The sequence below is a fragment of the Aspergillus lentulus genome, assembly GCF_001445615.1.
Source record: "Aspergillus lentulus DNA, contig: Alt05, strain: IFM 54703, whole genome shotgun sequence".
Taxonomy (NCBI): Eukaryota; Fungi; Ascomycota; class Eurotiomycetes; order Eurotiales; family Aspergillaceae; genus Aspergillus; species Aspergillus lentulus.
The window spans coordinates 81,178-107,102 of record NW_028322121.1 but is presented as its reverse complement, the minus strand read 5'-3'; the positions used below and the strand labels follow the sequence as shown (position 1 = coordinate 107,102).

Here is a 25,925-nt window from a genome sequence, read left to right as displayed (position 1 = left end):
CCTTGTGCAACGGAGTTTCTCAGCATTGTTGGACCGGTTCGGATCAGCCCCCAGGGCCACCAGCTGCGGCACAAGTTCGTGCATCGACTGTACCAGATGAAGGGGTGTATTGCCTTGGGTGTCTGGAAGGTTCCAGTCTTGAACATATGGCTTGAGTACATGGAGACAGTCCGCATGAAGCCCTTTTAAGCAACTATTTGAGAGTGTCTTGCCGTTCTTGGCCCGCATAACATCCCAGCGTGCTCCGTATTGCATCAGAGCTTCCAAGGTCCGCTCCGAGGCTTTGGACGGGCGGAAAAGTGCAGCAGCGTGTTTCGCATGGTGTCCGTGGCGTGTACGTCTGCTCCCAGCTACAAAAGCCTCTCGACAAGGGGAGATTTATTCACGACAGAGTAGTGCAACGCCGTCTGGGCGTCAAAATTCGGATAGTTCACGTCGCATCCTGTCTGGAGGACCACTCTACAGTACCAGGAACGTGTGCGTTTAAATGCTTCTTGGACTCGCTTGTATCACTCAGGTAAGCAGTGATACGCCAGTCCCGGAGATTCGCAATCTCTTCGGAAGATTTGGGGATAGGGCCAACGGATGCACCGTCTGAATCTTCGAGCACAAATTGGCTGCCCTCGTTGTCAGACATGCTGATGTGGCTTTCACTTTCTGTCAAGGCAGTGATAGGAAATAAAGAATGAGAGGAGAAATGCGGTGTTGCATGTTATAAATACACGCCTGGAGGACTTGATGGTGTCTTAGTTCTAGTACTATCGTGGTCCAGGCTGTTCGTATTGCTGCCCTCTATCGGGGTATGAGGCACGAACAGTGTATGTCGAGAATCATTTTCCACTTTGTGTTCGATTTTAAAGCGACACTGGAGCATCCTCTGTGCCTCGTCATTATTCCACGTAGCAATTACAGCGACATATAATGCTCAATCGGCAACTTGTATCAGGCTCTAGGACCTGTCTTCCCGCTGCGGAACAGAAGCCACGCGGTCGAGATCTCGCGCTCCCCATCGCTCTTTCAAGCCCGAGTATGAAGAAATAAGACATATTCCGCTGCGCACCTCGCACTGTGTTGCACCATATGGCGCGATTACGCTGCTGGTTTTGAAGGGGTTATTGCAAACGAGCCAGAAGTGTGACTATAGTATTATCATGAGAGGCAAATCTTGTGCGGAATTATTTTCCTGGCTATGTCTCGTGGCTGAAATTGCTACATTATGGCTCAAGCAACAGGCTTGATATTTTTTTTTCCTTGACAGCATTCTTCTAGTAACTATGCCAAGGGTACAAGGATCCGTGTCTATGAATACGACTGATATGTTGGCTTAACGGGTTTCGTCTGCAGGACATCAAAGACACGGCATAGTGGCCATCGACACCGACGATTCTTACAACCTGGGTGGTCTATAACTGCAGAATGTCGAATTGTACTGAGACTGCTGAGACTGCTGAGACTGCTCTCAATCAGAAATAGACTTTTTATCATTTCCCCACTGTAATTGAGCCTATCCGGCCTGGAATATCCGGAATGTAACCCTGTCTGGATTCTAGCATACGCTGACCATGGACCGCGTTTAAGGTTATTTTCTTGGTTGTCATAACCATGATAGGTTACAGTCTTTCTCATGGCTTAGCCTTGCCTACATATGTTCGCTGGGTATCTTCCAGATCCGGCCACCAGACCTTAAGATATTCGCCCTAAACCTTTCTGTGTCCAGTATCCGTAGAGCAGCAATTTCGCAGGAAGATCCAGCTGCTGGTAGTTTTCATCTCCCCAAATTTATGTATTGCTCACATTCTCTGCGCTTTATTCCCCATTTTTATCGCTGTCGTTGTTGGGCAATGGAAGGTTACCCCTTCATTCCCCAGGGGGATTTTCCGCGTTGGGGCAAGGAAGGATATTTCCGGTGGGCTTAGAATCTGCATTCGTGACTAGTCTTTCAGAAGGGTATGACAAGGTAAAAATATCCCTTTACACATGCTGTGATCTAATAATGCCAATGAGAGTAGTTCAATCGAAATGATCGGCTATTTATCCATACCAATGCCAACCTACGCCCTCAAGTCATTTTGCCAGCGAAGGACTTTGAATGGATGCCGGCAACTTGACAGTGTTTTTTCTGTGTTTGAAGTCTTGGGTCATTGGTTCCACTTAGGAATCTCTTTCGCATCAGTGCTTCTGCGCTGAATGAGAAGATTGCCATTCATGTAGTCAGCCAGGCTCTCACTCAGTATATAGACCGCATTCAGTCTGAGCTCGCTGGAGAACTCCGCCGAAATATCGACCAGGGCTCGGCAAGGATAGCCATGATTGGCAAAGAGTGCGGCTTGTTGAAGCGATGCAAAGAATTATGCTCGGGATCAGTAGCCAGATCTCATGGGGCGGCTTGCCGCTGAGCCCCGATGCGAGCTACTTAGGTTCTCTTACCAAATTGACTAATCTCCAAGGGGCCGCCATGTTAGCGTGTGGTCAATTAACTCCCTGGTTCTTAGTTCTTACAGCCGCTGCTTGGCACTTTTCTCAGTCCCCTGGCACTTTGCTCAAAGGAGAGTGTGGTCTGCCACCACACCCCTCATGAAGCAGTGGCTGGAGCAAACTGAGCAGGAAGAAAGAGAGCAGACCTCTGAAAAAGATTGCTTCAGCAAAGCTGCAACAGTCCTCAGTTCAGAGAAAGAAAGGGCAGTCCCATTGTCCTTCAAGAAGCTCCATTACATAGATAGTGCTGTTCGGGAAACATTACGTCTGACTCTGGTGTTTCTGTATGTATCCATCTGGAATCACCTTGCCCACGGGCCAACACCTGCCACGGGGTATGTGGATTGCCGCGTCCACCTTGGATGTCCGTAGGGACGAGAAGGTCTACCATGAAAGACAGTCATACGAGCCATTCTGATTCCTCAAGGAGCAGCCTATCGGGAATGGCATGAGCTCCGAGCAGGGAAAGATATACTCCAAGACATGGGTATGCCCACGCAGAAGATCAGCTAGGCTAACACCTAGTTCGATATATCTGCCTTTCGACTCCGGACGTCATGCGTGGTGAGCTTTTCTCTCCCTTTGGGAAATGCTTTGAATGATTTGTCACTGACCTACCATACTCATCAGCCCGGATCGACATTTTGATTTTCATCTGCTCAAATGGTTATCACCTATATCGTTTTAAACTGTGATATTGAACATCTCGACAAAAGACCCGAGAATATAATTTGTGGCGGACATATACTCGTACCGCCGAGGTCAACTAAGAGCCAGCTACAATGTTATAAGGCTCGACTGTGGTGGCTTTCTGAACTGCCCCCGTATCTTGCTTGAACTGGGTTGAGGGCGACAATACTTGTGTGGTCATTGGACTTGGAACATATCGATGCGCCGTCGCACTTAAAGATGCCGTGCAAGTCGACAAGAATGTAATTAGCTTACTGCCTACAGTCTCGCCTACTCTTTAGCAAGGTCGTAATACTATCTCTCATGCGCCATTCGCATGGCGAATGAGAGATAGTATCACATTCTCGGTATGCTAGACACAGTGCCAAGAGCCAAACAAGCTTCGTAATTCATAAAGCTCATCCACATATAAATTCACATCCAGCTCATCGTCCCGCAACAAGGGTAGAACGTTGTTTGATAGCATTGTCGAATGGAGCTAGCTAGGGGTGAGCATAGTCTTCACTTTCAACCCACTCGACAGGATTCTGACCTAATCGCCAGCCTCGTACTGTAGCAAAGAGGCCGGTATAAAGCTTAAGCGCTCGCATATGATGCAGACTGTATATGAGCTGACAATGTAGACTGCAAGGGTGCGTGGTAGAAGATAGAGGACAGCCAGTAGGCCCAGTACAGCTTCCATGATCGACATTTTTGGAGTAAATTATGGAGTGTCCGCTTCTGTAGAACGACTGCAACACAAGGGGCTTGCCAAGTGCGCGAAGGGAATATCCTGCGTTCTTTCTGTCAATTTATTGGGAAGTGGGACAGAACCAATTTGCATTGCTCTGTTGCCATTTGCAGTCGTTCAGTCATGGACTCTTTATTTCGGGACCTGTCATTCTTGACGTCTTCAACCCTATCTCGTCAGATTAAGCCTTGAACAAATTCAGAAGCCACGGAGAGGTTACATTGACGGTAGATGCACACGGCCAGAAAGCATTTCCTCGAGGGTCAAAGCGTACTACAGAAAGGAAAGGACTACCTCAGCAGGTAATCACTGTGAGGTCATAGATTCCAGAGATGGCATTTTGAGAAAGGCCCCGTTTTATGCAGTGAGCTCATAGCTCGGGCATGCAAGGCAAGGAAAGAGAGTAAAGCGATCCCGACCTGGAGCGTATTAAGATGTCGTGGACTGTCAAGCTGAGTTTATTGCGGTGCCCGTCAATGATCCGTGGTACAGTCTGGTATTTTCTGTCCGAGTATCACTAAGGCGAGTATCTATCCTCTTACAGCACACAGAGTCTAGAAGAACCTATCTAAAACACCTTGAGCGGTGGCGGTTCATCGGGAAGCGAGTCTTTCTGTTGCTGATTTGTGTTGGCCAATACGCCTCTTCACAACAGTACTCTCATATAAGAGCACAGGACGAATAGGGGAATTTCACCGTTGGATGGCATGTCACACAAAGCCCCTTGCATGGTCCGGCTAATCTAGGCCAAGGTACTGTTAGAACTGACGGGCGTGATGGAGTCTCCTACCAGTTGCCAGTGGCATCCTCGATTGCCGAACAAGCTGCATCTCTAGAACGTCAACTCGACCAGAGACTGATTTAGCTTGCGTAGCCGAGTGCCTGTCCTACATGGGCCCTCCTAGAAACAAGATCTCCATCGATCTAGTACTACTAGGACGTTCGCCATCTGGGTGATGTGATACGACATCGATGAATCAAGCATAATCAACCTCATGGGCCCACCCAAAACTGTACAGCTGCAGCCGTTAGAACTTTATTTACAGGAAAAAGCTAACCTACATCAAAGTAAGTTAATGGAGCGGCGTCCATGACAATCCCATTCCACGGAAGGGGAACATTTTTCCCTGGTAAATTCCAGGATAACCCCCTTGCTCCAACCCAAAGCCTGTTCAGCCACCATCCAAAATCCCTGTCATATCCGTCATATCCGCAACCACCGGCTGATTTTAGGTCCCAGCCTATAGACGTCAGAGCTCTTTGTGAGGGAGGAGACCGCCACCGAGGGGGACTGAAGTCTACTGTGCTGATATACGGATCATAGAACTGTAAACCCAGGCTAGAGGCACAATGTCTCAGGGAAGACCAAAGTGTAAGCGTAGTTAGGCCTCTGGTGTCTAGTATGCAGTTATCAGTGAGGCGGCATGCACGCCTGCCAAAGTTTAAGTCTAGTATTGGCATGAGGGTTTAGATATACATTTGCTTGCTTGGTGCTGCTCGCCGGCCTGATAACCACATATCCGCATAACAAAATGTCTCGTACAGTGGAGTTGGGGTCGCCTCTGGCTGGCTGTCCTCCAGAGGGATATTTCCTGCTGTCAGAGACGAATCAGGTGCTTCGATTGGCCACCCAGTATAGCAAACTCCAGAGAGGACCAGGTGGTAACTGGCGCGGACAAACCAGGATCGACAGCATTGCAACAACCGCAGAGCATATCCTCATGCACCAGGCTCTTGGCAGCAACTTGGATAAAGACCGAGATGCGTTCATCTCATGGTTCTATTCTGTCCAGAACTCAGATGGTTCATGGGGCATCAACCCTGGGGACCCTGGCGATCTTTCGGTTACGGTTGAGGCTTATCTTGCTTTGAGAATCTTGGGTGTGTCACGGAATGTCCATCAAATGCGCAGATCGCAATCATTCATCCTAGCGGAAGGAAGCATAGGGAAGGTCTGCTTTATTACCCGCATTCATCTTGCAATATTTGGCTTATATCCCTGGAATGCTGTCGGAAGTCCCCCTCCGGAGTTGATATTGCTGCCTCAACATATCCTAAGCAGTATATGCTGCTGGCCAGCGATGGACCATACAGTGCTGGTCCCTCTCCTCATCCTTTGCCACCATCGTCCAATCTTCCCATTACCCATTCAGGACTGCGCAGCCAGCACATACCTGAATGAATTGCAGTGCAAACCAGAAGAACCGCAAGAGAAAGCCTTTTGCGCTTCTCCACCTCGCACTTGCGGGGACACTGCACTGGCCTCAACCTCCTTAGACTTGATTGTACATTTCTTGAGCTTGCTAAAATACGTTCTTCCCCTCCGACGCTATGCGCTTGATCGGAGTGTTGCGTTCATCCTTCAGACCGTGCAGGAAATGGGAAGTGTCGGGCATCTGTCACGGCCGCCGCACATGGCGATACTTGCATTGAAGCTGGAGGGTTACTCGGTCCAATCTCGTCCTCTGCGCACGGGTCTGGACAATATCGGACACTTTGTGTATGAGGATGAGGACGGAAAGCGGATCTCGAGCGTGAATACAACCTTCCGCGACAGCAGTCTGATGATTACGGGGCTCGAAAACGCTGGCGTCGCAGTCGATGCCCCGTGGTTCAGGAACTCTGTGCAATGGCTGCAGGGCTGTTTGATTTCAGACAGCAATCACGACGCATCCAAGGCTTTTGATACTCGGGTCCGTCGTGTGGATGATGTGTCATCCGCGATTCACGCCATAATTCAACAGGATCCTCTCATGCTCCGCTCACACCTTGTCACCACCGCTCTCGAATGGCTATTAAAGCGACAGAATTCAGATGGCGGATGGGCATCGCTAGGGTGCAGTGAGACACTTGTTCGCCAGTCAACGCCAGACGTGACAGGTCATGTCCTCGAAACCTTCGGCTTGCTTCTGACTGTGAGTCGACGGAATAGGAAACTGGTTGCACAAGGGACATTAATCGATCATGTCGCATCAGCTTCTCGAAGGGCAATACACTACCTGTCTGTCACCCAACAACCCTGCGGTGCCTGGTTTGGGTGCTGCACCAGGCATCACATCTACGCGACAAGCGCTGTCCTCCGCGCATTGGCGTATTTCATCGGGGTCAAAGAGCGCAACAGATGGACCGAGAGAGATGACAGTATCAACGACGATGTCTCCCAAGCTATCCACTGGTTTGAGAGCCTCCGCAATCAAGACGGAGGCTGGGGTCACATTTGCTGGAGAGAAAAAGGTGGGGAGTCTACAGCGTCACAGACAGCTTTGGCACTCCTGGCATTACTGCCTTACCTGTCACCCATGGATAGCGTACTCCGAAACGGCGTGGAGTATTTGATACAAACGCAGGCCAAGACACTTGCTGGAGGGGCAACATGGACGGAGGATCAGTCAATGAGGGCTTGTTCTCCAGCCTGCACATATATCAGCTCGTCCTATAGCTCGCATTGTTTCCCCATGATGGCAATTGGCAGGTATGTGCGAGCACTGAGGCAGTATGAGCGTGGGGCAGACTTGGTTTGATTTCGACAGAGAATGTAAATAATGCTCTAAATCACTGTTCTATTGATACTCCAATGGTAAATTCCTACCGTATAAATAAGCCTGCCTTCATTACTCTCCGATTATACATTATAATCCCACACTATAAATAGTTAAGGCAAGGTGTCCGAGTGGTCTAAGGAGCACGGTTCAGGAACTGGACCTATAAACTGCTAATCAGTTTCCGTGTCTCGAAAGGGGCGTGGGTTCGAATCCCACCCTTGTCATTTTTATTTTTATTTTCTCATGTTTAGTATTCATTTATTACTATTTTTCAATATGAAATTTTAGTTCTATTTTTTTTTAATTTTTTTTCTTAAATTTTTTTGGCCCAGCCATTATGTCAGAGTTCACCCAGCACCAGACTCCCGTGGACCTTGGCGGCAAAAGTGGATCGACCCGGACAGACAGTTGGTTAGAGTCATCGGACCGACCCAACCCAGTCAACGACGAGGCCTGGTTTTACTTCGGGTAGCGTAGCAGAGAATTCCCTGGTATATTGACCACCGGCAGTGAGGTAAGTTTTCCTGGTTCTATCAAATTGCGTGGCCATTGTAACAGTACCCTAGAACATCGGATAGATATGCAGGCGGACACACTCTTGGGAAGAAGCGAGTGGCTTTGGGACATTTTGTGTGGTCATAGTTCGTCTGGAGCTCGTACTGGCCGCTGGAATCAGACGGGACGAGATTGACAGATGCACCTTCCAGCTGGACAAACAGACTGGTAGACAGCCTGCCGACAGGCTCCGTACCGAGTGTTCAACTCCGGGGCGTCAGAGCTCCTAACCTCCTACCCTTGTTACCAAGAAGCTGTATTATGCTTTTAGCTGCAACCATGGACATTGGCTGTGCAGGAACCAAATTTTTCAAGCTTGCCGTCGCAATCCAATTGAAAGTCTCGGCTGAAGCGATGCGACGCCACTGTTTATCCCGGTTGTACATGAGTTTCCGCTCCGAATAATGCAATGGCCAAGTCCAACACGTCCAGGCAGACTTTAAGGTTTCCTTTTTACTTTTCTTACTTTCCAGGTCGTTTTGTGAAGGACAACAGTAGATGCTGAAGGCTCCACACAGGACTGCCAGATGGTCCGGTTACCAGAGGAACACCCTTAACGCTCACCAGCTGTCCGGCCCTTTTCCCCTTCATTTTGGTCTTATCTCTGACCCAGCCTTTCTCCGCCGCTGGTCATTCCCCTCGGACTGTTGGATATGCCAGAGAAGGATTCCATAGGAACTGTCAAGCAGAAAGAAGACCCCTGCGCCCCACCATGCTAACGGACTGTGCCATATAACATGCCCATGGCGAAACCGCAAAGTAAAATATAGTACGGCAAGACTAGTGCCCACAAAGCGACTGAGCCTGTCAACCAGTAAAGGGATCAATTAGTTAAGACCTAATTGAGAGATCACTTGCGTTCCCTGACATACCAAATGAAAAATGATGCCCCCCGGCTGCTTCCTCGGACAATCACTTGGCACAGGGAACCAGCATCAATAAGTAATTGGCAGAAACCAGCACCCCATGCTAATCCATCATCCGGTCCAAATTGGGCGGCCAACGCCAAATGTACCGTCATCCAACCCAGAATAGTAATAGCGAATATCCAGAGAATATTCTGCTGGATTAGTGGCGCATGTTTCCACTCATTAGGCATGAACTTTATAGTTGTGAAAACCACCATGACACTGCCAGCCAGCCAGCTTGCAACGACATACTGCAGAATGGGGTCCTCCGTCGGGGGGCAAATCACCGAGAAGATGAACTCAAAGGCGAGATTGCAGCAAAGTGGCATCAATGGCATGCAGTAGGAACGGTCCTGAAACGACTTGCGGATCATTCCAGCGTAACTAGCAAGCCAGCATACACACATGCCGACGCTCGTTACAGTGAGTGCAGTAGGGTTCTCGAGATACCCCTGAATCGCCTGCAGCCCCTCGACCTGGGCCATCTTAGCAACGGTAGTGTCAGGAGGAACTGTCACTGTAGGGCTTCTTCAGACTAGAAATGCGCTGGTCTGGGTAGATGAAGTCTTGAGTAGACTATATATGAGGTCGTACTCTTATTTAAAGCTCGTTTGGCATTGTTGGGCCCTAACAAAAGAAATGATCTCATCGGCTGGAAGGGAATCAGGGTGTAGATATGACGACTAACTTATTGCCGTGTCTCTAATCTCCTGCTTTCGGCCAAGCCCTGTGCGTAATTGGCTTGCCCTTATTTCAACACGAGTCATCAATTTAGGGGTTAACCGTGGTATTACCAGATGGCTGGCCACAGCATCTCCATCTAGACACATTTTTAGTGAGACGGCATGGTTAACATATTGCGAAGGCGTGGATACAGCTGTAGGATCCTCTTCAGTGTTACATCACTGATTTATCTCGTTGCAACATGTCGATGACGGCCACAATGCTGTCCAAGTACTTGATTTTGTCCGTCCTGTCCAGAATCCGGGACTGTGAATGACCTTGGTTGCGCTAGAGTACTATTCTGCCGCATTCACATTCTGTTCCAGCCAAGTAGTTCCTCAGGATAATGAAGCTATAAGCCGAGATACTAGGCTATCTAGTGATATCAAAATTGTAGAAAAATCCTTAAATTCAGCGGTTGTTGGGGATAACTTGGTCGTTTCCGATTCTCCAGTTCCCGTCTGCGCAGTGGCAGTCGATGTAGTACTGACTGGATTCTCATGTTGAAAGCGAAGGATTTGAGCCAGCTTCTTATGATGCTGCTGCACCACTCTTGAGTTCAGTGAGGGTTGGATTAGGGAGCAGTACAGGTATAGTAATATCCTCAAAATTGTGGAGATGACCATGCTAATTTACATCACCAGAAAGACTGGCTGTGTTAGATGAGGACAATGCTCCAGAAACCGTCCCTGAAAGAAGTCCGATACTAGAAATGTAGATTACTACTGAAAATGGTCAAATATAGACTCATTATACCTAATTACGGCTTTGACTTCCTTGCAACTGGCTCCAGGTAGACTTTAAGTGGAGGCTTCTGCCAGAGAGTAAAATTTTTCTGCTGGATCCAGTCACGACAGTCAGGATCAATCTCCATGTCAAAGTTAAAAATGATAAGGGCCAGGATCAAACGCATTTCGGCGTATGCAAGGCTAAATGTGGGGTCAGTAAGCTTCCCGATATAACGTCTAAAGTTGACTTACTTCCGTCCAAGGCAGTTGTGTGGGCCAACACTGAATGGTTGCAGCGCATCTCGTCGATCATTCGCAAACCTAGAATCACCAAGAAAGCGCTCAGGGTGGAAAGCATTAGGCTCAGCGAAGTATTCCTCGCGGCGGTAGAGCGCCCACTGGGGGATAGCCACATATGTCTGTAGATATACTTAATGATGTTGCATTACTCATGAATATATCAATGTCTTCTGACCTGTTCTGGAATATACTGCCCCAAAATCTGGGCTCCTCCCTTAGGAACGACGCGCGGAAGACTGTTCGCCACTGGTGGATACATACGCAAAGCTTCGTTCAGGCAAGCCAGCATGTAGGAGAGTTGGTTGACACTGACAAAGTTGATTTCTTTCTCGCTGCTGAAAGTTGAGCGCACCTCATCAACTAACTGCTGATAGGCCACAGGATTCTGGAGCAATAAATAGGTAACTCCGCTGAGGAGGGATGCAGTCGTCTCTGAACCTGCGAAGATGAGGAGTTGAGCATTAGTAATAAGCTCGTCAGTGCTCAGGTTCTGTAAATTCGATAGTGGACGGTTGTTAGTGCCAATGTGTCCCTGGATCAAAGGGTCAAACTACTAACTAATTCGCCTTTCTTCTTGAGCAATCCTTCCATCAGATCCGCCTGGTTTGCAGTGATAGCCATGCGCCGCCGCATTTTGGCTTCTGTATGCTGTTGTTGTCTCTTGATATCTTCTTGCAGACTCTTAGGGACCACGTCTAGAACAATTTGTTTCAACCATGGAAAGAACGAGAGACCTTGCACCAGTGTTAGAGGGCGACTGGTGTCAAAAATACTTTTGATCCACCCATCATACTTAGAAGCCCCCAAGCATTCAAAGGATTCCCCGAAGACCAGGTCACCAATTATATCAAACGTAGTGTAGTTGAACCAGTCTGAGATGACAACGGGCTGACTGTCATTGCTCTTCTCCCGTAGTTTTTGCAGCAGGAGATCTATATAACCCCGGATGATTGGTTCCTGGTCTCGCATAGATTTCTCTGAGAATCCAGTCGCCATCTGTCGCCGCAGCCGGCTATGCTGCTCGGGGCTTTCCTCCACAAGGCATCGTGGCTTCTGCTCTATAGGCCGGTAGAACCATGGTGCTTTATCCATCTGCTTCCCGGTTTTCTTGTGGATGTCCGACCAGGCATCTGGGTGAGCGAAAAAGAGCTCATCAGGGGCGACTCGTACAATATCTCCGTAGCGTTGATGCATTTCGAGTGCATCTAAGGTAAGCGTCCCCTTGACCAACCGATAGACATAGGGCAGTCGCGACACCCTGTGTAATAGTGGGCCGGGGAAGCGACTTAAGGGATGAAAGAACACAGTATAGACGGCGTGGGTAATCACACAGCATACCAACTGTTCACGTGTCAGAACTTACACCCCTCAATTAGCCGGGAATGAAGAGATGGAGTCAATACCATGCAAATGCCAACAGTAATTCCACCCCATCCACACAGGTACACATATAACTCATGCACATTCATCCTTAATCACTGCTTGGAGAGAAACCTTAAAACTCAATGCTTATCCCAAGCAAACTGCAAACTCTGAGGGTTTTGTATCTTATATATATCAAAAAGCGGAGGGTGGTGCAACTGATACAGGCGTTGCGTCATGGAATAGCGCCCTTCAGAGTCTTACATGGATATGATGGCATAATATGATCTTACTGCACACAGCCTGATCCAGCCTATGCACTAATGAGCACTCTTATTCAGTTTAAGGTTTGCAGAATTATTGAGGGTTCGCGGATATCAGGCCGTATGGAATGAGCATATCATATCACCTCTCACTGCCATAATCGAGTACCCAGCCTGAAATCACAGGATGCATGTAAAGGGTAGCTTTCCGGCTAAGGATATTAGGAATTGTTATGAATTTGTACGTCTTGAATCCATCACAGTCACTGTTCGCTCTTCGTTGCCATTCCTTTGACTTTTCATCCCGAGTAACCGGTATACGTCATCTATCTTGGTATCACTGGCGGTGGTGCGAAGGCGCAATCTTATTTAATATACAGTGTTGCTATTAGATCCACGGTTTGCTTTTGCTGATAAGGTGTATGATCAGGACTTAGGGTTGAATCTGGTCCCAAGGCGCCGATCGCTTTGGCCAATGATTCGATGCCACTTTGGCTACGGTTCAGTAATCCGACGCAGGGAACCTCCGAAGGGAAGACATCCGTGATCGTCTGTTGTGCAGCGCCTTTGAGAACTAGATGAGGCCCTAACCTGGACGACCATATCAGGGGCCACATCGTCACTGCTGGAGCGTAATGCTTCCTGCAAGATTGGGGAAAACAAGACAGGCTTGACCATGTTGTCCTTCCAGTAGTCCATGCTCATACTGCAGCCCTGCTGCTCCGTCATAATGTCCTGGCCTTCAATAGATGCTGGAATACCACCGTGACGACGTGAGAGCAAATTTGAATCTCTACTGCGTCTAAAGCTTGCAGGTAAGCTTCTGCGCAGGAAGCCATGTGATGGGAATGGTATGCAGTGTGGACCCGGAGAAGCCGCGCAAGCTTCTTCCCGTCCAGGAGGATCTGTTCTACCTGGGATATGACATCACGGTCACCGGAGAGTGTGACACTGGAAGATGAGTTAACTGCCGCCAAGCTGATTTTGCCATGAAGCCCTGGTTGCTGGCAGAGAACGATGGCCTCCTCTCGAGAGATTCCTGCCGCCAGCATTGCTCCCTCACCCGCCAGTCTCGCAACATGACCGCGCAGGTATAACGTCAGCCCATGAGAAAACCCCGGTAGCGTACAATTTCACCAGATGAATGACCGACGACTGCAGAAAGAACATTGACAAGGATGATTTGAAGCGCCGTGCATAGGGGTTGTGATAACGCGGCCTCATGCAGCCTGGGGTGAGTCTGAGATGCAAGCCAGCTCTTCCTGAAGGGAAAAGCTTGGTCGCAGCGCGACAGGGAGCTCAGCGAGTGACCCCCCCCGTTTCGTCCAACCAGATCGTGGCCTCTGGGCAGTGAGTAATAAAGTGCAAACCATCTGCGGCCACTGTGCGCCTTGGCCTGTGAAAACCCCCAAGACGCGCTTCGTCCCATCGGTATGTGGTTGGAAGCTTACGATGCTTTTGGTCTTGAGGAGGTCCGGCTCTTCGCGGATTCCTGTAATTTGGAGATCTATTATAGGCAACACGATGGCAATACAGTGCGTCAAGAATGAATGTCGCTGTAGTAACATCTACGCCATGTCCAGCAGGTTGATATTGGGATGGTCCTCGAGATATTGAATGTACTGTTCCAGAATGGCAGCGAGCGCTCGCACAGCAGATGCAGAGCAGACAAATGGCAGCACGACAGGGATTGGAGATTTAGGTTGACAGTTCAACGGGCTTGTCTACGGCATTTATGCCTTCCTCATAGCCCTCAAGAATCGCATGCGCATTAGTTCCCCCAAAGCTAGATGAGTTCGACAGACACGCGGCGTGGGACCGCGAGCTTCAGAGCCCGGCCATGACATAGCCTTGACTGGAAGCTTTAGACTGGCAGAAAATGGCTCAAGCTGTGGACTGAGCTGGTCAAACAGGAGGTTGGGTGGGATAATTCCATGCTGAATGTACAATGAATTCTTGACAATACCTGCTAAACCAGCTGTGCCTTTAGTATGTCCACTCACTGTCTATCGATCCTACAAACAGTTTCTCAGTCTCCGCACGCCGCTGAGATGGCATGTCTCCGAAGAAAGCTTGATAGATGGCTGAAGCCTCTTGAGGATCGCCGGCGGGAGTGCTGGTTCCATAGGCCTCGAAGTACTGGCATCGATCCTCGGCACGAAGCGCTGGGTCCAGGTTAACCATCTGGTAAGCGGACCGGATCAGCTCCAGTTGCGCTTTCCCAGACGGCATGGTGAGGCACGGCGTGCGGCCGTCTTGGTTAACACATGTGGCTCGGATCACGCATTCAATCGGGTCACCATCAGTAACTGCATCGCTGAGGCGTTTCAAGACAACCGACACAATGCCCTCGCCACAGGCATAGCCATCAGCCTTTGCGTCCCACATGCGGCCGCGGCCAGTTGGCGACAACATCTGAAGCTTCGATAGCCGACACACAGAGACAATTGGCATGTCCTCGGGCAGGAAGTAGGACTCCTTGGTGTTGGTGGTGCCATGATGACTCCACCCGCATGTCTCCGATTGCAGCAATCCCGTCAACACCATCTTTCAGCGCGGTGAGCCCGATGCTCCTCACTATCAAGGTTTAGACCACGCGTCGACAAAAAACAACCTTTGTATCGGAGTCATCGACGCTATGGTGCCGAATCAAGATGACGGCACGAAGGCTGGCAACGTCGAGGACTGGAAAAATCGAATCCCTGGCCGCAGGTATGAAGATCCGATCATCAGCATGGAATTTTTCGGGCTCCAGAAACTTGCGTAGATGCGGCTGTCAACCTCGAAGAAGGCGCTAAGAGGACTATGGATTGGTACAAGGTGAATGCCACGCCCTGGTGGAGAGATCCGCAAAAGACCTTGAAGGTTTAGTTACGCAGACGGTTAGTATATATAGTTATATGTAAGAACGTTTTGTCAACATGCAAAATAAAGTGAGTAGGAAAGCGATATAATACTAATATTATAGTGTCATTACATCCTGGTATCCTGGTTAATACGCTTAAGCAGTAGTTGGTCCTTTCGGCTAGCGCCGTTATAAGTCGACTGCACCTAGGTCCTCGGATGTCAGAAAGAAGGCAGTGAATCAGTTTTCTATTTACAACCATAGTCTGGAGGCTAGAGACTTGGCTGTCCATAGATTTGCTATCATTCTGTCTCAGTGGGTCAGCCTCCAACAAGAAAGAGGAAGTTCTTGACTCATCATGTGGGGAAAGATGCTCATGGCAGTATTTATTGACTCAATAACAGCACTAATTATCTCGTATCCTTCTTGTCTCCTTCCGTCTCCTTCTGTACAATTCTGTTTCTCGCTTCTGGAACAGCAAATATGTCGACGACAACAGTTGAGCTTGCTTCACAAGGACAACAAGAGTCACAGAGCTCGGTCCATACATTTGGTCCGATTGCTGACGATGCGATCGTTCAAGCAAAACAAAAATGGAATGACCCTGCTATCAACAAATGGCGCATTTTAGCTACATTCGCCAGTTTCGCTGTTGTAGGAGCGAGTGATGGGGTCTACGGAGTGAGCTCTCCTTGTACAGACTCATGGTGCAGACTAATGATTTCTCTCCCAGGCACTCGTTCCATATGTATGCATAGAACTAAATCAGTGCTCATCACCGAGAAACTAACGCCGAGTAGCTTCGCGAAGACTATAAGCTGTCTACCACCGTGGTCTCGTTGATCTTCGTCACCCCGTTTGCCGGATACACGATTGCCACCCTCCTCGTCAACAAGATTCATATGACATTTGGACAACGAGGGATTGCGATCATCGGTCCCCTATGCCATATCATTCCGTTCGTGATCATGGCCATCCACCCACCCTGGCCGGCAATGTTGGCTGTCTATGTGATTGTTGGCCTGGGCAATGGCCTCATCGACGCTGCATGGAATTCCTGGATTGCTGATATGGCCAATGCAAACACAATGACGGGGCTCCTCGGGGCGTCTTATGGTGTCGGGTACGTGGATCAGGTCCGATGACCGTTACAGCAATGCTGATGGCCGACGCAGGGCAACACTGAGCCCAACCATCGCGACGCAGATGATCAAGTCTGGCCTGCGCTGGAACTATTTCTACTACACTCTGCTTGGGGGCTCCGTTCTAGAACTGCTGGCCAGCGTGGCTACGTTCTGGAAAGAAAATGCAGTTAGCTACAGAGCCAAAAACCGCAGGAGCCCCGATAGCAGCGGTGGGAGCAGAACCGCGGAGGCGATGAAAAGTCCCATTACCTGGCTGATAGCCATCTGGCTGTTTGTGTACATGGGTGTCGAAGGTGCGTTGTCTGACCTTCTCTTGTGCGAATAACCTGATCGCTAAATCTGACAGTGTCCGTCGGTGGCTGGGTCGTCGATTTCATGGTTCAGGTCCGCAACGGAGAGCCATTCGAGTCTGGTCTGGTTCCAACTGGCTTCTGGGCTGGCGTCACTGTCGGGCGTCTGGTTCTAGGCGTCGTGAACGACTGGTTGGGCATGTACCCCCTCTACGCAGCCCTAGCAATTCAATACTGACTAGAATGAAGGAGAGCGGACTGCTATTACTATCTACCTTGCTATTTCAATTGCCCTGGAGCTTGTCTTTTGGCTGGTCCCAAAGTTTGTCGTCTCTGCCGTTGCTGTCTCGCTGCTTGGCTTCTTTACAGGCCCTCTCTTTCCCGCAGCAATTGTAGTGGCGGCCAAGCTGCTTCCGAAGCATCTGCATACTCCGGGCATTGGGCTGGCGTCATCCTTGGCTGGCGGTGGTGCTGCAATGTAAGTTTGCCTCCTCGTCTACGATGCTTATGAACAGCTACTTGAGTATCGGGCTAACCTTATATCTCCGTTGGCCGTAGACTGCCCTTTGCTGCTGGTGCTATATCCGGGGCACGTGGTGTGCAAAGTCTGCAACCTTTCATTCTCGCATTGTTGGTCCTCTTGATCATTATCTGGGTGCTCCTTCCCCGGAATAAGGATCGTTCTCGTAGGGCTTGAGGCAGTATTATAAACAAGTGTCTAACTCACAGGGTGAACACATATGGGGCAAACAAAGTCATTGAACCACCCGCACTATGAGCGACTAGCAAAACCTAGAGAGAAAAAAGCATTATTGCAGATTTTAAAGCAAAAGCAACGTTGACAAGGCAGTAGTGAAAGCTCAATTTAATAAACTGCTCACTTGGACACATCACAAATCATCACCATATTATCTGCCCCAACCCACTCTCTCAGAGCCTCCTCGCTTGCATCCCTCACCATAACATGGAAATGCTCCAGCGCGGACACGCTCTGCAACGCAGCCCAATTCTTGAACCACAGCACGCGGTCCTCAGGCGCATCTGCATGGGCCTCCTTCGCCAAGCGCTGCACAAACGTAGCCGACACAAATGTCTCAATGCGCGCGCGAGACTCAGTGGTCAGATTTCCATCTTCCTGCACAGGAAACGGGGTCTTCAGCCAGACGACCAGGTGCCGGATGCCCGGTGCAACCCCGTACGGCCAGTCGTTGAAGCGGATGCAATAATCGGATGGGCTGACAAAAGGGATGGGATTCTTGAACACGACTTTGGAGTCTTCCTGGTCCCAGCGGAGTCGCTGCTGACAGATGTAGTTGAGGATGCCGCCGTATTGCTCTTTTATGCCCTTTGACCATTTGATGTAGTGTCTGAGATGTGAGGGCAGACGCTTGAAGAGTTCGAGTCTATTCTCCTCTAGTTTGTGCTTCAGCTTTAGGGTCATATCCCGCACAGTGCGGTCAGTTACATACGGATTATCCATCTCAGCTCGTCCCAGGAGTGTGGTTCGTATTCCTCGTCGGTCTGGCGAAGGAGCTTGCGGTCTACCTCGGTGAGATTCCAGTCGGGGATCTCTTCATCTTTTTCTTTGTTTGGAGCTTCTGTCGCAGAGCCCATGGTTGTGGTGGAGAGAGTAGTTCTTCGTCGTGAGAGATGCAAAAGGAGGACGGATCCGTTAAATCTATTAGGCAGACGGAAAGTCGGTCTCTGACCATCCCTGTCCGAATTACTAAACCAAGTCGACTGTGTCGCAGCGTTGTGCTTCACCGTTCTCTTGGCATGCAGCATCCTGGTAGGGATGTTCCAATCAGCATCAATTGGTAGCAGTAGGCAATAGCGAGTGGTATAATCATCTTACCTAAGTCCTTCAGCGCCTCGATGCCGCTCCATACAAGCCAACAGACGAGGCCAGAGCGGTTTCTCATACATCGCAGCTCTTGTCGTATATCGCTTCTCCCGCGGCAAAGTTGTGACTGACTGGGCTGCTACTGTTCCACTTGCAGACAGATGACGAGATACAGCATGTTATTCCGTCGGCTCTCGGTTTCTTCGAGAAGTATTAGGATCGGGATATGTGTTGGAAATGGAATCGGTGAGTGAGAACAAGATGAATGACATGAAGGAAAATGCAATCAACCGGCCATATTTAGACAATGCTTTGGGACAGCGAAGAGGCCAGCCGGGAATGAGTATCCCCAGTGGGGTGAACCTAATAGAAGACCTTAAAAGGCTATGCTATGAAGAGGAACTTGAACAGCCGTCGATTCCATCTATTCCTTCGATGTCGCCGTTGTCCGTTCACCAAGGTACCTCTAATTCTTTCCGTTGACCACTGAGACAGAAGGGCAAAGCGATTACAGCACTGCTGGCTGTATGATCACGAATAAATTAGAAATAGCGCAGACAAACTCTTGTAGCGCCTCAAAGCTGTCGCTGCCAACCCGGGATCTTTAGAATACAGGATTGTGCATGGGCTATAGGCCTGCAGCCACGCCGGAGCCAGATCTCACAAGGACAGCTCATCATTGGGCGTAGCCTCATGGTTCAATCCTGCAACGTGACTTGCGGAATTAAACTATGCTGCTACCTTATTTGGCTTGTCTGTGCAGAGGGCCAGTATGGAAGATCGACCGGGAGACAGAGTACAAAGGACCAGAGGTTTCACCCAGAGGGCTTTGGTATGATTGGCTTGAGAGACACTGGAATATTCAACCAGAAGCAGTATACAGAATCAGCCTCTGTCCTATCCAATATGGTCACACTCTCTCTTCTGTCAAAATCTGACGTTCTGGTTGGCCGGAAAAAGTAAGGTTACATATAACCTTAAGGTGGCTTGCCGGCAATGTAACTCAACCTTTCCGGCCTGGGTCTCCGGGATCGCATCTCCACCAATTCGTCCTCACCATTTCCTGACCTTGGATTCGACAAGGATTACGAAGAACTATCAGTAAAGAGACAATAGTGCCATCGACGCAGGTATAGCGTTGCGGAGTCATCGGATTTTGTCCATGAGAAAGCCACCCAGAACCGACATCCAGTATATGTAATATCCAACAGATTTCAGGTTGACTGATGCCATTGATACCAGTAACAGAAATGCAAGCGCAGCTGCAGCCAATATCGGAAAGGCTCTTTGATCTCTCCTGCGCGGTGTCCAGCCTGGACCTGAGCGGGTCGGCAAGGGGATGAAGTCCAACACTGTAGCTCCCTCTAAAATCCTCAGTACTCTTTTCGCGGGTTTGTCTCCAGCGTATGGAGCAAAATACCGCAACAATACCCTGTATACCAGGTTTGCTCGAGACTGCAAGCGCGCGGCGATCCACGACACATTGTAGATTCTGGATATGCGTTTGACCTGGATGTTGCTGAATTCGGAGAGGACGTCCTCAATCTCGTCATCATAAAGCTTGTCTCCGGGATGTTTAGCCCTCAGAGCATCGTGTAGCTTGTTGGCCAGGGCAGCAGCATCTTCAATAGCGCAGTTGGCCCCTTGTCCGAGATTCGGTGTCATCTAAAGTAGCAATTGTCAGACCTGACGGTAGTCATCCATTTCCGTCAGCAACGTACCTTGTGCATGCTATCGCCAATACAGACAATGCGGCCAAAACTCCAGTTTTGAAAGATATTCTCTTCCAGCGCCGTCATAGCAAAGGCCTCGCGATTCTGCCATATATGCTTGAATTTGATATCGTTCCATATGTACTTGTCCGTCAGTCGCTCACCCCAGGCTGCAGCGTCTTTGACGGAGAACCGCGGCGCGCTACCGTATTGATATTTTTGGTCTAATTTGACAATGATGAACCAAGACAATCGTCCATTGACTCCCGGGATGATGATGAATGCTGTCCCGTTGTCCACTCTTGAATGTAGGTGTCGCTCGTCCAATCCTGGAACCATAGCCGACGCGCCGAAAATACAGGCATACTCGATACTCATGCCTATCAGCCATGAAAACAGTCAGCATCAGTCGCCTGCCCATAGTTCAAGAGATCTTCACCCTTTATCTCTCTATCACTGATCCGTCCAGGCCATCGCGCTTCTGCTGCGCGCCACATCTGAGTTCGAACACGGCTGTGGACCCCGTCGGCGCCCACGACCAGGTCACCCTCGTAGGTACATCCATCTGCGGTGTGCACCAGCACATGGCTATCTTGTTGGTCAACCCGGATGACATCTTTGCCTGCGTAAATGTTCGATTTATTAGGAAACGACTGATACAGAACTTGGAGTAATTGTTGACGGTCCAGACACGCCATTGGGTACCCGAAGCTGTCGAGACATGACCGATCAGACAGGACGAGACAAGGCAAGGCGATGTTCGCAACCTACAGCTCATTCATGGTCTTGGGATACGGGTCGCTGAACTGGAATCCGTCCGGAAAATGCATATTCAAGGCGTCCTTCGGCTTGACCAGCTTCTCGACCGCGTCGTAGAGCCCCAGTTGTTCCAAGATTCGCGCGCCGTTTGGCAGGATTGCAACAGAGGCTCCTTCCTGGGGAGCAATATCTGGTCGCTTTTCGAGGACGATGCAGGCAATGTTTGCCTTGTGCAGACAGTGCGCGAGAGTCAGGCCGGCAATTGATCCCCCGACAATGATTATCTTGAAAGGAGGGTCCATCCTGCTGGAGCCTGATAGAGGAGTCTAAGAAGTATCGCCTGTGTATAATATCCGTATCATCACATGGGAGGCTTTCGAATAATAAAGTATCGAATAGAGTTCAAAAAATACCAGGTCCGAACCAACTTTGCAGGCCAACTTTGTGCACAGTACAAGTGGACCTTGTCTCAGTCAATTTGCATGCGGCATAATGACGTTCGTTACTAAAGAGGGCTATTCTGAACCTGGGGCCTAGAGCCCTAGACTCGGGATTTACAGGGCTGAGAGTCATGCCACGGATTACCATGGATCAAAACGGTATTATCTGACGAGTACATGGGCGCTGATTATTCCAAACTTGGTCGTAAGCCAGAACTTGATCGGGCTCCATGGCTGCACTTATCTTAAGAATCACAGTTATACGAAGAAAATAGAGATCCCTTGACTGCCACTTCTTTCACTCTGCTTTGTTCGACTCGAGTCTGCCCTTTCCCCCAGACTTCACTGCCACTGTCCTCTCGGATCGTAGGATCTTCCAGAGAAGGACTCCATAGGAAATATCTAATACAAAGAAAGCTGCTGCTCCCCACCAGCCCATGGGATTATTCCATACAACGGTCGGATCCTTATGCTTATACCGCAGGATTTCCTCGGGTAAGACAATCGCAGTTCCCATGAAGCGACTGAACCTGGATCAGGAAAGGATCGTTAAATACAATCCGTTAGCGAGGGCAAGAGTTCTCACCAAATAAAAAGGGAGGTCCCACGGCTACTCCCTCGGACCATCAGTTGCCAGAGACTCGCGGCACTGAGGAACACCTGACAGAACATAGCACTCCAGGCTGCTGCCAGGACTGGTCCAAGTTGGGCCTTGAACGCCAGATGTGCTGTCATCCAACAGGCAATACTGACAACAAATATCCAGAGTACGTTCCGCTGGACCAGAGGCGCATGTGCCCATTCTTTGGGGGCGAATCGCAGGGTAGTGTAGCAGACCACCAGGTTCAGAGCCAGCCAGAGGATGAAGACAATCGGCCAAACCGGGGCGTCGATGGGATACACCACGTATACCATTTCATAGGCGATATTGCAGCTAAGGGCAACCAGCGGCATGCCGTAGGACTCGTCCTGGAATGACTTGTGAATCATTCCTAGGTAGTTAGTGAGCCAGCCCACGCACACTCCGATAATGAGGAGAGTGACCACCAAGGGCTGGTCATGGACATCGCGAGGGATCTCCAATCTCTTGGACTCGGGCATTGTACCGAATATTTAATACTCGTCACGGTGCTTATCGCTTGGGAAAAAATTGAGCTGGACTCGTTCAGTACGGACTAGATATAATGGGAATAGACTCATGTATATCTCAGGAGTACATATAATTGCTGTAATGCAACGATATATCTACAGAAGAATAATGTTTCCACTCAGTAGAAGTCTATCTGACCCTTATTACGCAGTATTGTGCTAGTCATCCGTTCTCAGCGATTTCAACCTATATAGTGGATCATCCGTATCTTGCGGCGGCTGGAACTCTCCCGATCCGGCAGCCTACTAGTAGTACTACACTACGGTTAACCTATGGGTAGGTGGTCTATATATTCAAAGATCTAATTAAATATGTAGTGATCACTGACTTATTAAGGACTAATTAGATAGGCGTCTTCCGATTTGGTATGGGAGTGGTATAAAATATATTCATATATCAACCACATCTACAATGATTGGAATGACTGTCCCATAAACATGGATATAAATTTATATTTTATGTACGAATTAAATAAGCATAAATACTAACTAATCTTATATGGAATTAGCTAAGACCATAGCAAGATTACAACGATGTAAGAACAGAGTGATTACACCGTGAATATCCGCAGGCTCGTGGAATGTGACATGGTTGCATCGGCAGCTGTCAGATCCCTGGACCCATGCTAAAACCCGTTAATACTGGACTCAAAAGGCTATCTCCCTGTTTATCATATTTTATGGTAAGGTCCAGGCCGCCGTCATACGTCCCACTGTCCCACTGTCCCACTGCCCTAGAAGGATGTGACCCAGCTGTTGGCTCCGCAGGTCCCTTAGCCGGAACTCACCCAGCCAGTCAGGAGAATGCATGACGGTGTATAGAAGAGATCTGAGAGCTCTATATCAGCATCACCACTCTATAGGCAGAGCTTGCGGCTGCACTACTTGCAACCTCACAACGTACTGGTAGCAAGCAACTTCCACTTGGTAGAGAGGGTGCATCAATCATCATTACCGCTACATTGAAGCAATTAAGCATGTATAGACCTTCCAAGTATACTCTCCGCCCAGATTCTAACTGAGTGGGATGACGGATAGACATAGTGCTTAGCATCCACAGGAGCTATACTCCTCCTGACTACAACCACCAGGAATCAGGCGCGGGATACTAATAGAGTTTTAAGGTTACTAACTGTCCACTCGTTTGCCGGATTCGTAAGGACTACAGTCATGGACGATGTATTAGTAAATGCATCGCAAGAAGTCGCCATGGCTCCGCTACTACGGCGCAAGTAGCATATTTAGCGAGCCAGCCCGTCTCAACGTAGAACCCATACTTTGGTATGTCGGTCAATTGAAATACTCCGTAACGAATTATTTTTCACCATGTCAGAGACGGAGGCTGTCACGACCGAAGGGCTCCGAATTCGGGGCCAAGTCCCATATGATCTCTTGCTCCCTGGAGTCAAGGGAGCGCTCAAGCTCTCTGGCCAGCACAGTAGAGACGAGATGCACTCTGACGGACACTGGTGCGGCGAAGTGAAAACAAACGCAACGACCACCGCAGAGCATGTCCTGCTGTGCCAGGCTCTAGGCATCCAGCTCGACGCGGACCGAGAAGCGTTCATCTCCTGGTTTCGTTCAACCCAGGGTACAGACGGCGGTTGGAGTATCGCGCCAGGCCAGGGGGGTAATATCTCGGTGACAGTAGAAGCGTATCTGGCCTTGAAGATCTTGGGAGTCTCGGAGGATGATGCGGCAATGCGCAGCGCACGAGACTTTGCTATCTCAGCAGGTGGTGTCGCAAGGGTCCGCATCTTTACCCGCATATACCTCGCCATGTTCGGCTTATTCCCTTGGGCCGCTGTACCAGAATTGCCCCCGGAGTTGATCCTGCTGCCTTCAAGGGTACCGGTCAATATGTATCACTGGTCAGCTTGGGCGCGGGCCACTGTGGTGCCTCATCTTATTATCTCGCACCATCGCCCAATCTACGTTCTTCCAGGTGGGAAGTCAGCCTCTAGCAATTACCTGGACGAGCTGTGGTGCGACCCGGGGAATAAAATGGTACCATACAATCATGACCCGACGGCGTGGAGGTCGGACCCTTTTACAATTTTCTTCACTTTAGCCGACTCGATTCTGCACAGTCTGAACGGATTGAGATCATTGAATCCCCTTCGCCGCTTTGCTCTTCGGAAGTGCGTTGACTGGATTCTGGAGCATCAGGAGGATACGGGAGACATTGGAGACATTATGCCGGCGCTGCACGGAGCTATGCTTGCCCTGAGTCTTGAAGGATATCCGGTGAACTCAGACCCGATCCGCCGAGGCCTGGAAGCCATTGAACGCTTCGCATACCATGACAAACAGGGGAAAAGAATTCAAACCACCGTTTCGGCATTCTGGGACACTAGCTTAATGCTTATAGCTCTCGGCGACGCAGGCATGGCGTCCAGCTCGTGGCTCACAAGGTCTTTGGGCTGGATACAGCAACATCAGAGATTGGGCAACTATGGGGACTGGAAGGTAAACAACCTTGCACTAAAGGCCGGCGGGTTCGGTTTCGGGTATTTCAATACTTGGTACCCTGATGCGGATGATACAGCCTCCGCGGTCCTGGCAATGATTCGGCAGGACGAGCGGCTGGTTTGCTCGGCCTCTGTTCTGGATGCGCTAAATTGGCTTCTTGGGATGCAGAATACGGACGGGGGCTGGGGTGCCTTTGATCGAGACAATAATAACCTCTTTCTGAACAAGATCCCGTTCAGCGACATGGAAGCGTTGTGTGATCCCTCCACTCCGGATGTCACCGGCCACGTCCTGGAGGCTTTTGGAGTTTTCTTAGCAGTCAGTGCACGGCAACAATCCCAGAAAAAAGCAAACGTCTTCACTGATCGCATTGTGTCGGCGTCTCAAAGAGCGATATGCTACTTGTCCGCCACACAGGAACCATCTGGCGCCTGGTACGGGCGATGGGGCTGCAACTACATCTACGGAACAAGTGCTGTACTCTGCGCATTGGCGTATTTCGACTCGAAGAACGACACATTGACCAGCGCTAGGAGTGTAAAAGATGCAGTCAACCAAGCAATTCTATGGCTGGAGACTGTTCAAAACCAAGACGGTGGCTGGGGTGAGACGGTCGATTCCTATAAAGATCCTTCGCGAGCTGGGTCTGGCCCATCGACGGCATCACAGACGGCCTGGGGGATTATGGCTCTCCTCCCATACTTGCCACCGTCCTCAGGGGTAATCCAACGGGGGGTGGAGTACCTCTTGCGGACGCAGACAAAGACTGCTTCTCAGGGAGCTACCTGGCACGAGAAGGCTTATACCGGTACTGGATTTCCCAAGTACTTCTACATGGGATATTCGTTCTACTCTCATTACTTTCCCATGATGGCGCTCGGCCGTTACGCTTATCCATGCCCCGAGTGGCACGAGGATTGGAGGCCGAAGAAAGAGTAAACTGGTTCTAGTTATAGCCTACCTGTGTCATTTTATGGTTTCTTGTTTGAAACTG

The 25,925-nt window shown here is 49.6% G+C and overlaps 9 protein-coding genes and 1 non-coding gene across 10 annotated transcripts; 4 read left to right on the top strand and 6 right to left on the bottom strand.

Moving 5' to 3' along the window:
* Positions 1-5,427: 5,427 nt before the first annotated feature.
* ALT_2733 (putative squalene-hopene-cyclase) lies at positions 5,428-7,416 on the top strand (the record flags this gene model as incomplete). The annotated part of the gene is made up of 1 exon (XM_089599418.1): positions 5,428-7,416. The coding sequence occupies one exon, from the start codon at positions 5,428-5,430 to the stop codon at positions 7,414-7,416; it is 1,989 nt and encodes a 662-aa protein (XP_089456161.1).
* Positions 7,417-7,551: 135 nt separating this feature from the next.
* ALT_t065 lies at positions 7,552-7,661 on the top strand. The gene is made up of 2 exons: positions 7,552-7,589; positions 7,618-7,661. It is a non-coding gene; the product is annotated as a tRNA-Leu (tRNA).
* A 1,181-nt stretch (positions 7,662-8,842) lies between these two features.
* On the bottom strand, positions 8,843-9,385 carry ALT_2732 (uncharacterized protein; the record flags this gene model as incomplete). The annotated part of the gene is made up of 1 exon (XM_089599417.1): positions 8,843-9,385. One exon carries the CDS (start codon positions 9,383-9,385, stop codon positions 8,843-8,845), a length of 543 nt encoding a protein of 180 aa, XP_089456160.1.
* Positions 9,386-10,383: 998 nt separating this feature from the next.
* Positions 10,384-11,845, bottom strand: ALT_2731 (cytochrome P450; the record flags this gene model as incomplete). Its single annotated transcript, XM_033561291.2, has 4 exons — positions 10,384-10,552; positions 10,604-10,770; positions 10,827-11,141; positions 11,210-11,845. The coding sequence occupies 4 exons, from the start codon at positions 11,843-11,845 to the stop codon at positions 10,384-10,386; spliced, it is 1,287 nt and encodes a 428-aa protein (XP_033417182.2).
* Positions 11,846-14,262: 2,417 nt separating this feature from the next.
* ALT_2730 (beta-ketoacyl [acyl carrier protein] synthase domain-containing protein) lies at positions 14,263-14,823 on the bottom strand (the record flags this gene model as incomplete). Its single annotated transcript, XM_089599416.1, has 1 exon — positions 14,263-14,823. The coding sequence occupies one exon, from the start codon at positions 14,821-14,823 to the stop codon at positions 14,263-14,265; it is 561 nt and encodes a 186-aa protein (XP_089456159.1).
* A 781-nt stretch (positions 14,824-15,604) lies between these two features.
* ALT_2729 (MFS transporter) lies at positions 15,605-16,794 on the top strand (the record flags this gene model as incomplete). Its single annotated transcript, XM_033561289.2, has 5 exons — positions 15,605-15,802; positions 15,855-15,869; positions 15,922-16,244; positions 16,297-16,559; positions 16,613-16,794. The coding sequence occupies 5 exons, from the start codon at positions 15,605-15,607 to the stop codon at positions 16,792-16,794; spliced, it is 981 nt and encodes a 326-aa protein (XP_033417180.2).
* Positions 16,795-17,433: 639 nt separating this feature from the next.
* On the bottom strand, positions 17,434-18,170 carry ALT_2728 (GIG1 family protein; the record flags this gene model as incomplete). The annotated part of the gene is made up of 2 exons (XM_033561288.2): positions 17,434-17,969; positions 18,026-18,170. The coding sequence occupies 2 exons, from the start codon at positions 18,168-18,170 to the stop codon at positions 17,434-17,436; spliced, it is 681 nt and encodes a 226-aa protein (XP_033417179.2).
* Positions 18,171-19,613: 1,443 nt separating this feature from the next.
* On the bottom strand, positions 19,614-21,172 carry ALT_2727 (putative FAD binding monooxygenase; the record flags this gene model as incomplete). Its single annotated transcript, XM_089599415.1, has 5 exons — positions 19,614-19,718; positions 19,780-20,064; positions 20,121-20,491; positions 20,551-20,822; positions 20,883-21,172. The coding sequence occupies 5 exons, from the start codon at positions 21,170-21,172 to the stop codon at positions 19,614-19,616; spliced, it is 1,323 nt and encodes a 440-aa protein (XP_089456158.1).
* Positions 21,173-21,608: 436 nt separating this feature from the next.
* On the bottom strand, positions 21,609-22,411 carry ALT_2726 (uncharacterized protein; the record flags this gene model as incomplete). The annotated part of the gene is made up of 2 exons (XM_033561286.2): positions 21,609-21,840; positions 21,897-22,411. 2 exons carry the CDS (start codon positions 22,409-22,411, stop codon positions 21,609-21,611), a joined length of 747 nt encoding a protein of 248 aa, XP_033417177.2.
* Positions 22,412-23,785: 1,374 nt separating this feature from the next.
* On the top strand, positions 23,786-25,870 carry ALT_2725 (terpene cyclase/mutase family protein; the record flags this gene model as incomplete). Its single annotated transcript, XM_033561285.2, has 1 exon — positions 23,786-25,870. The coding sequence occupies one exon, from the start codon at positions 23,786-23,788 to the stop codon at positions 25,868-25,870; it is 2,085 nt and encodes a 694-aa protein (XP_033417176.2).
* Positions 25,871-25,925: the final 55 nt, after the last annotated feature.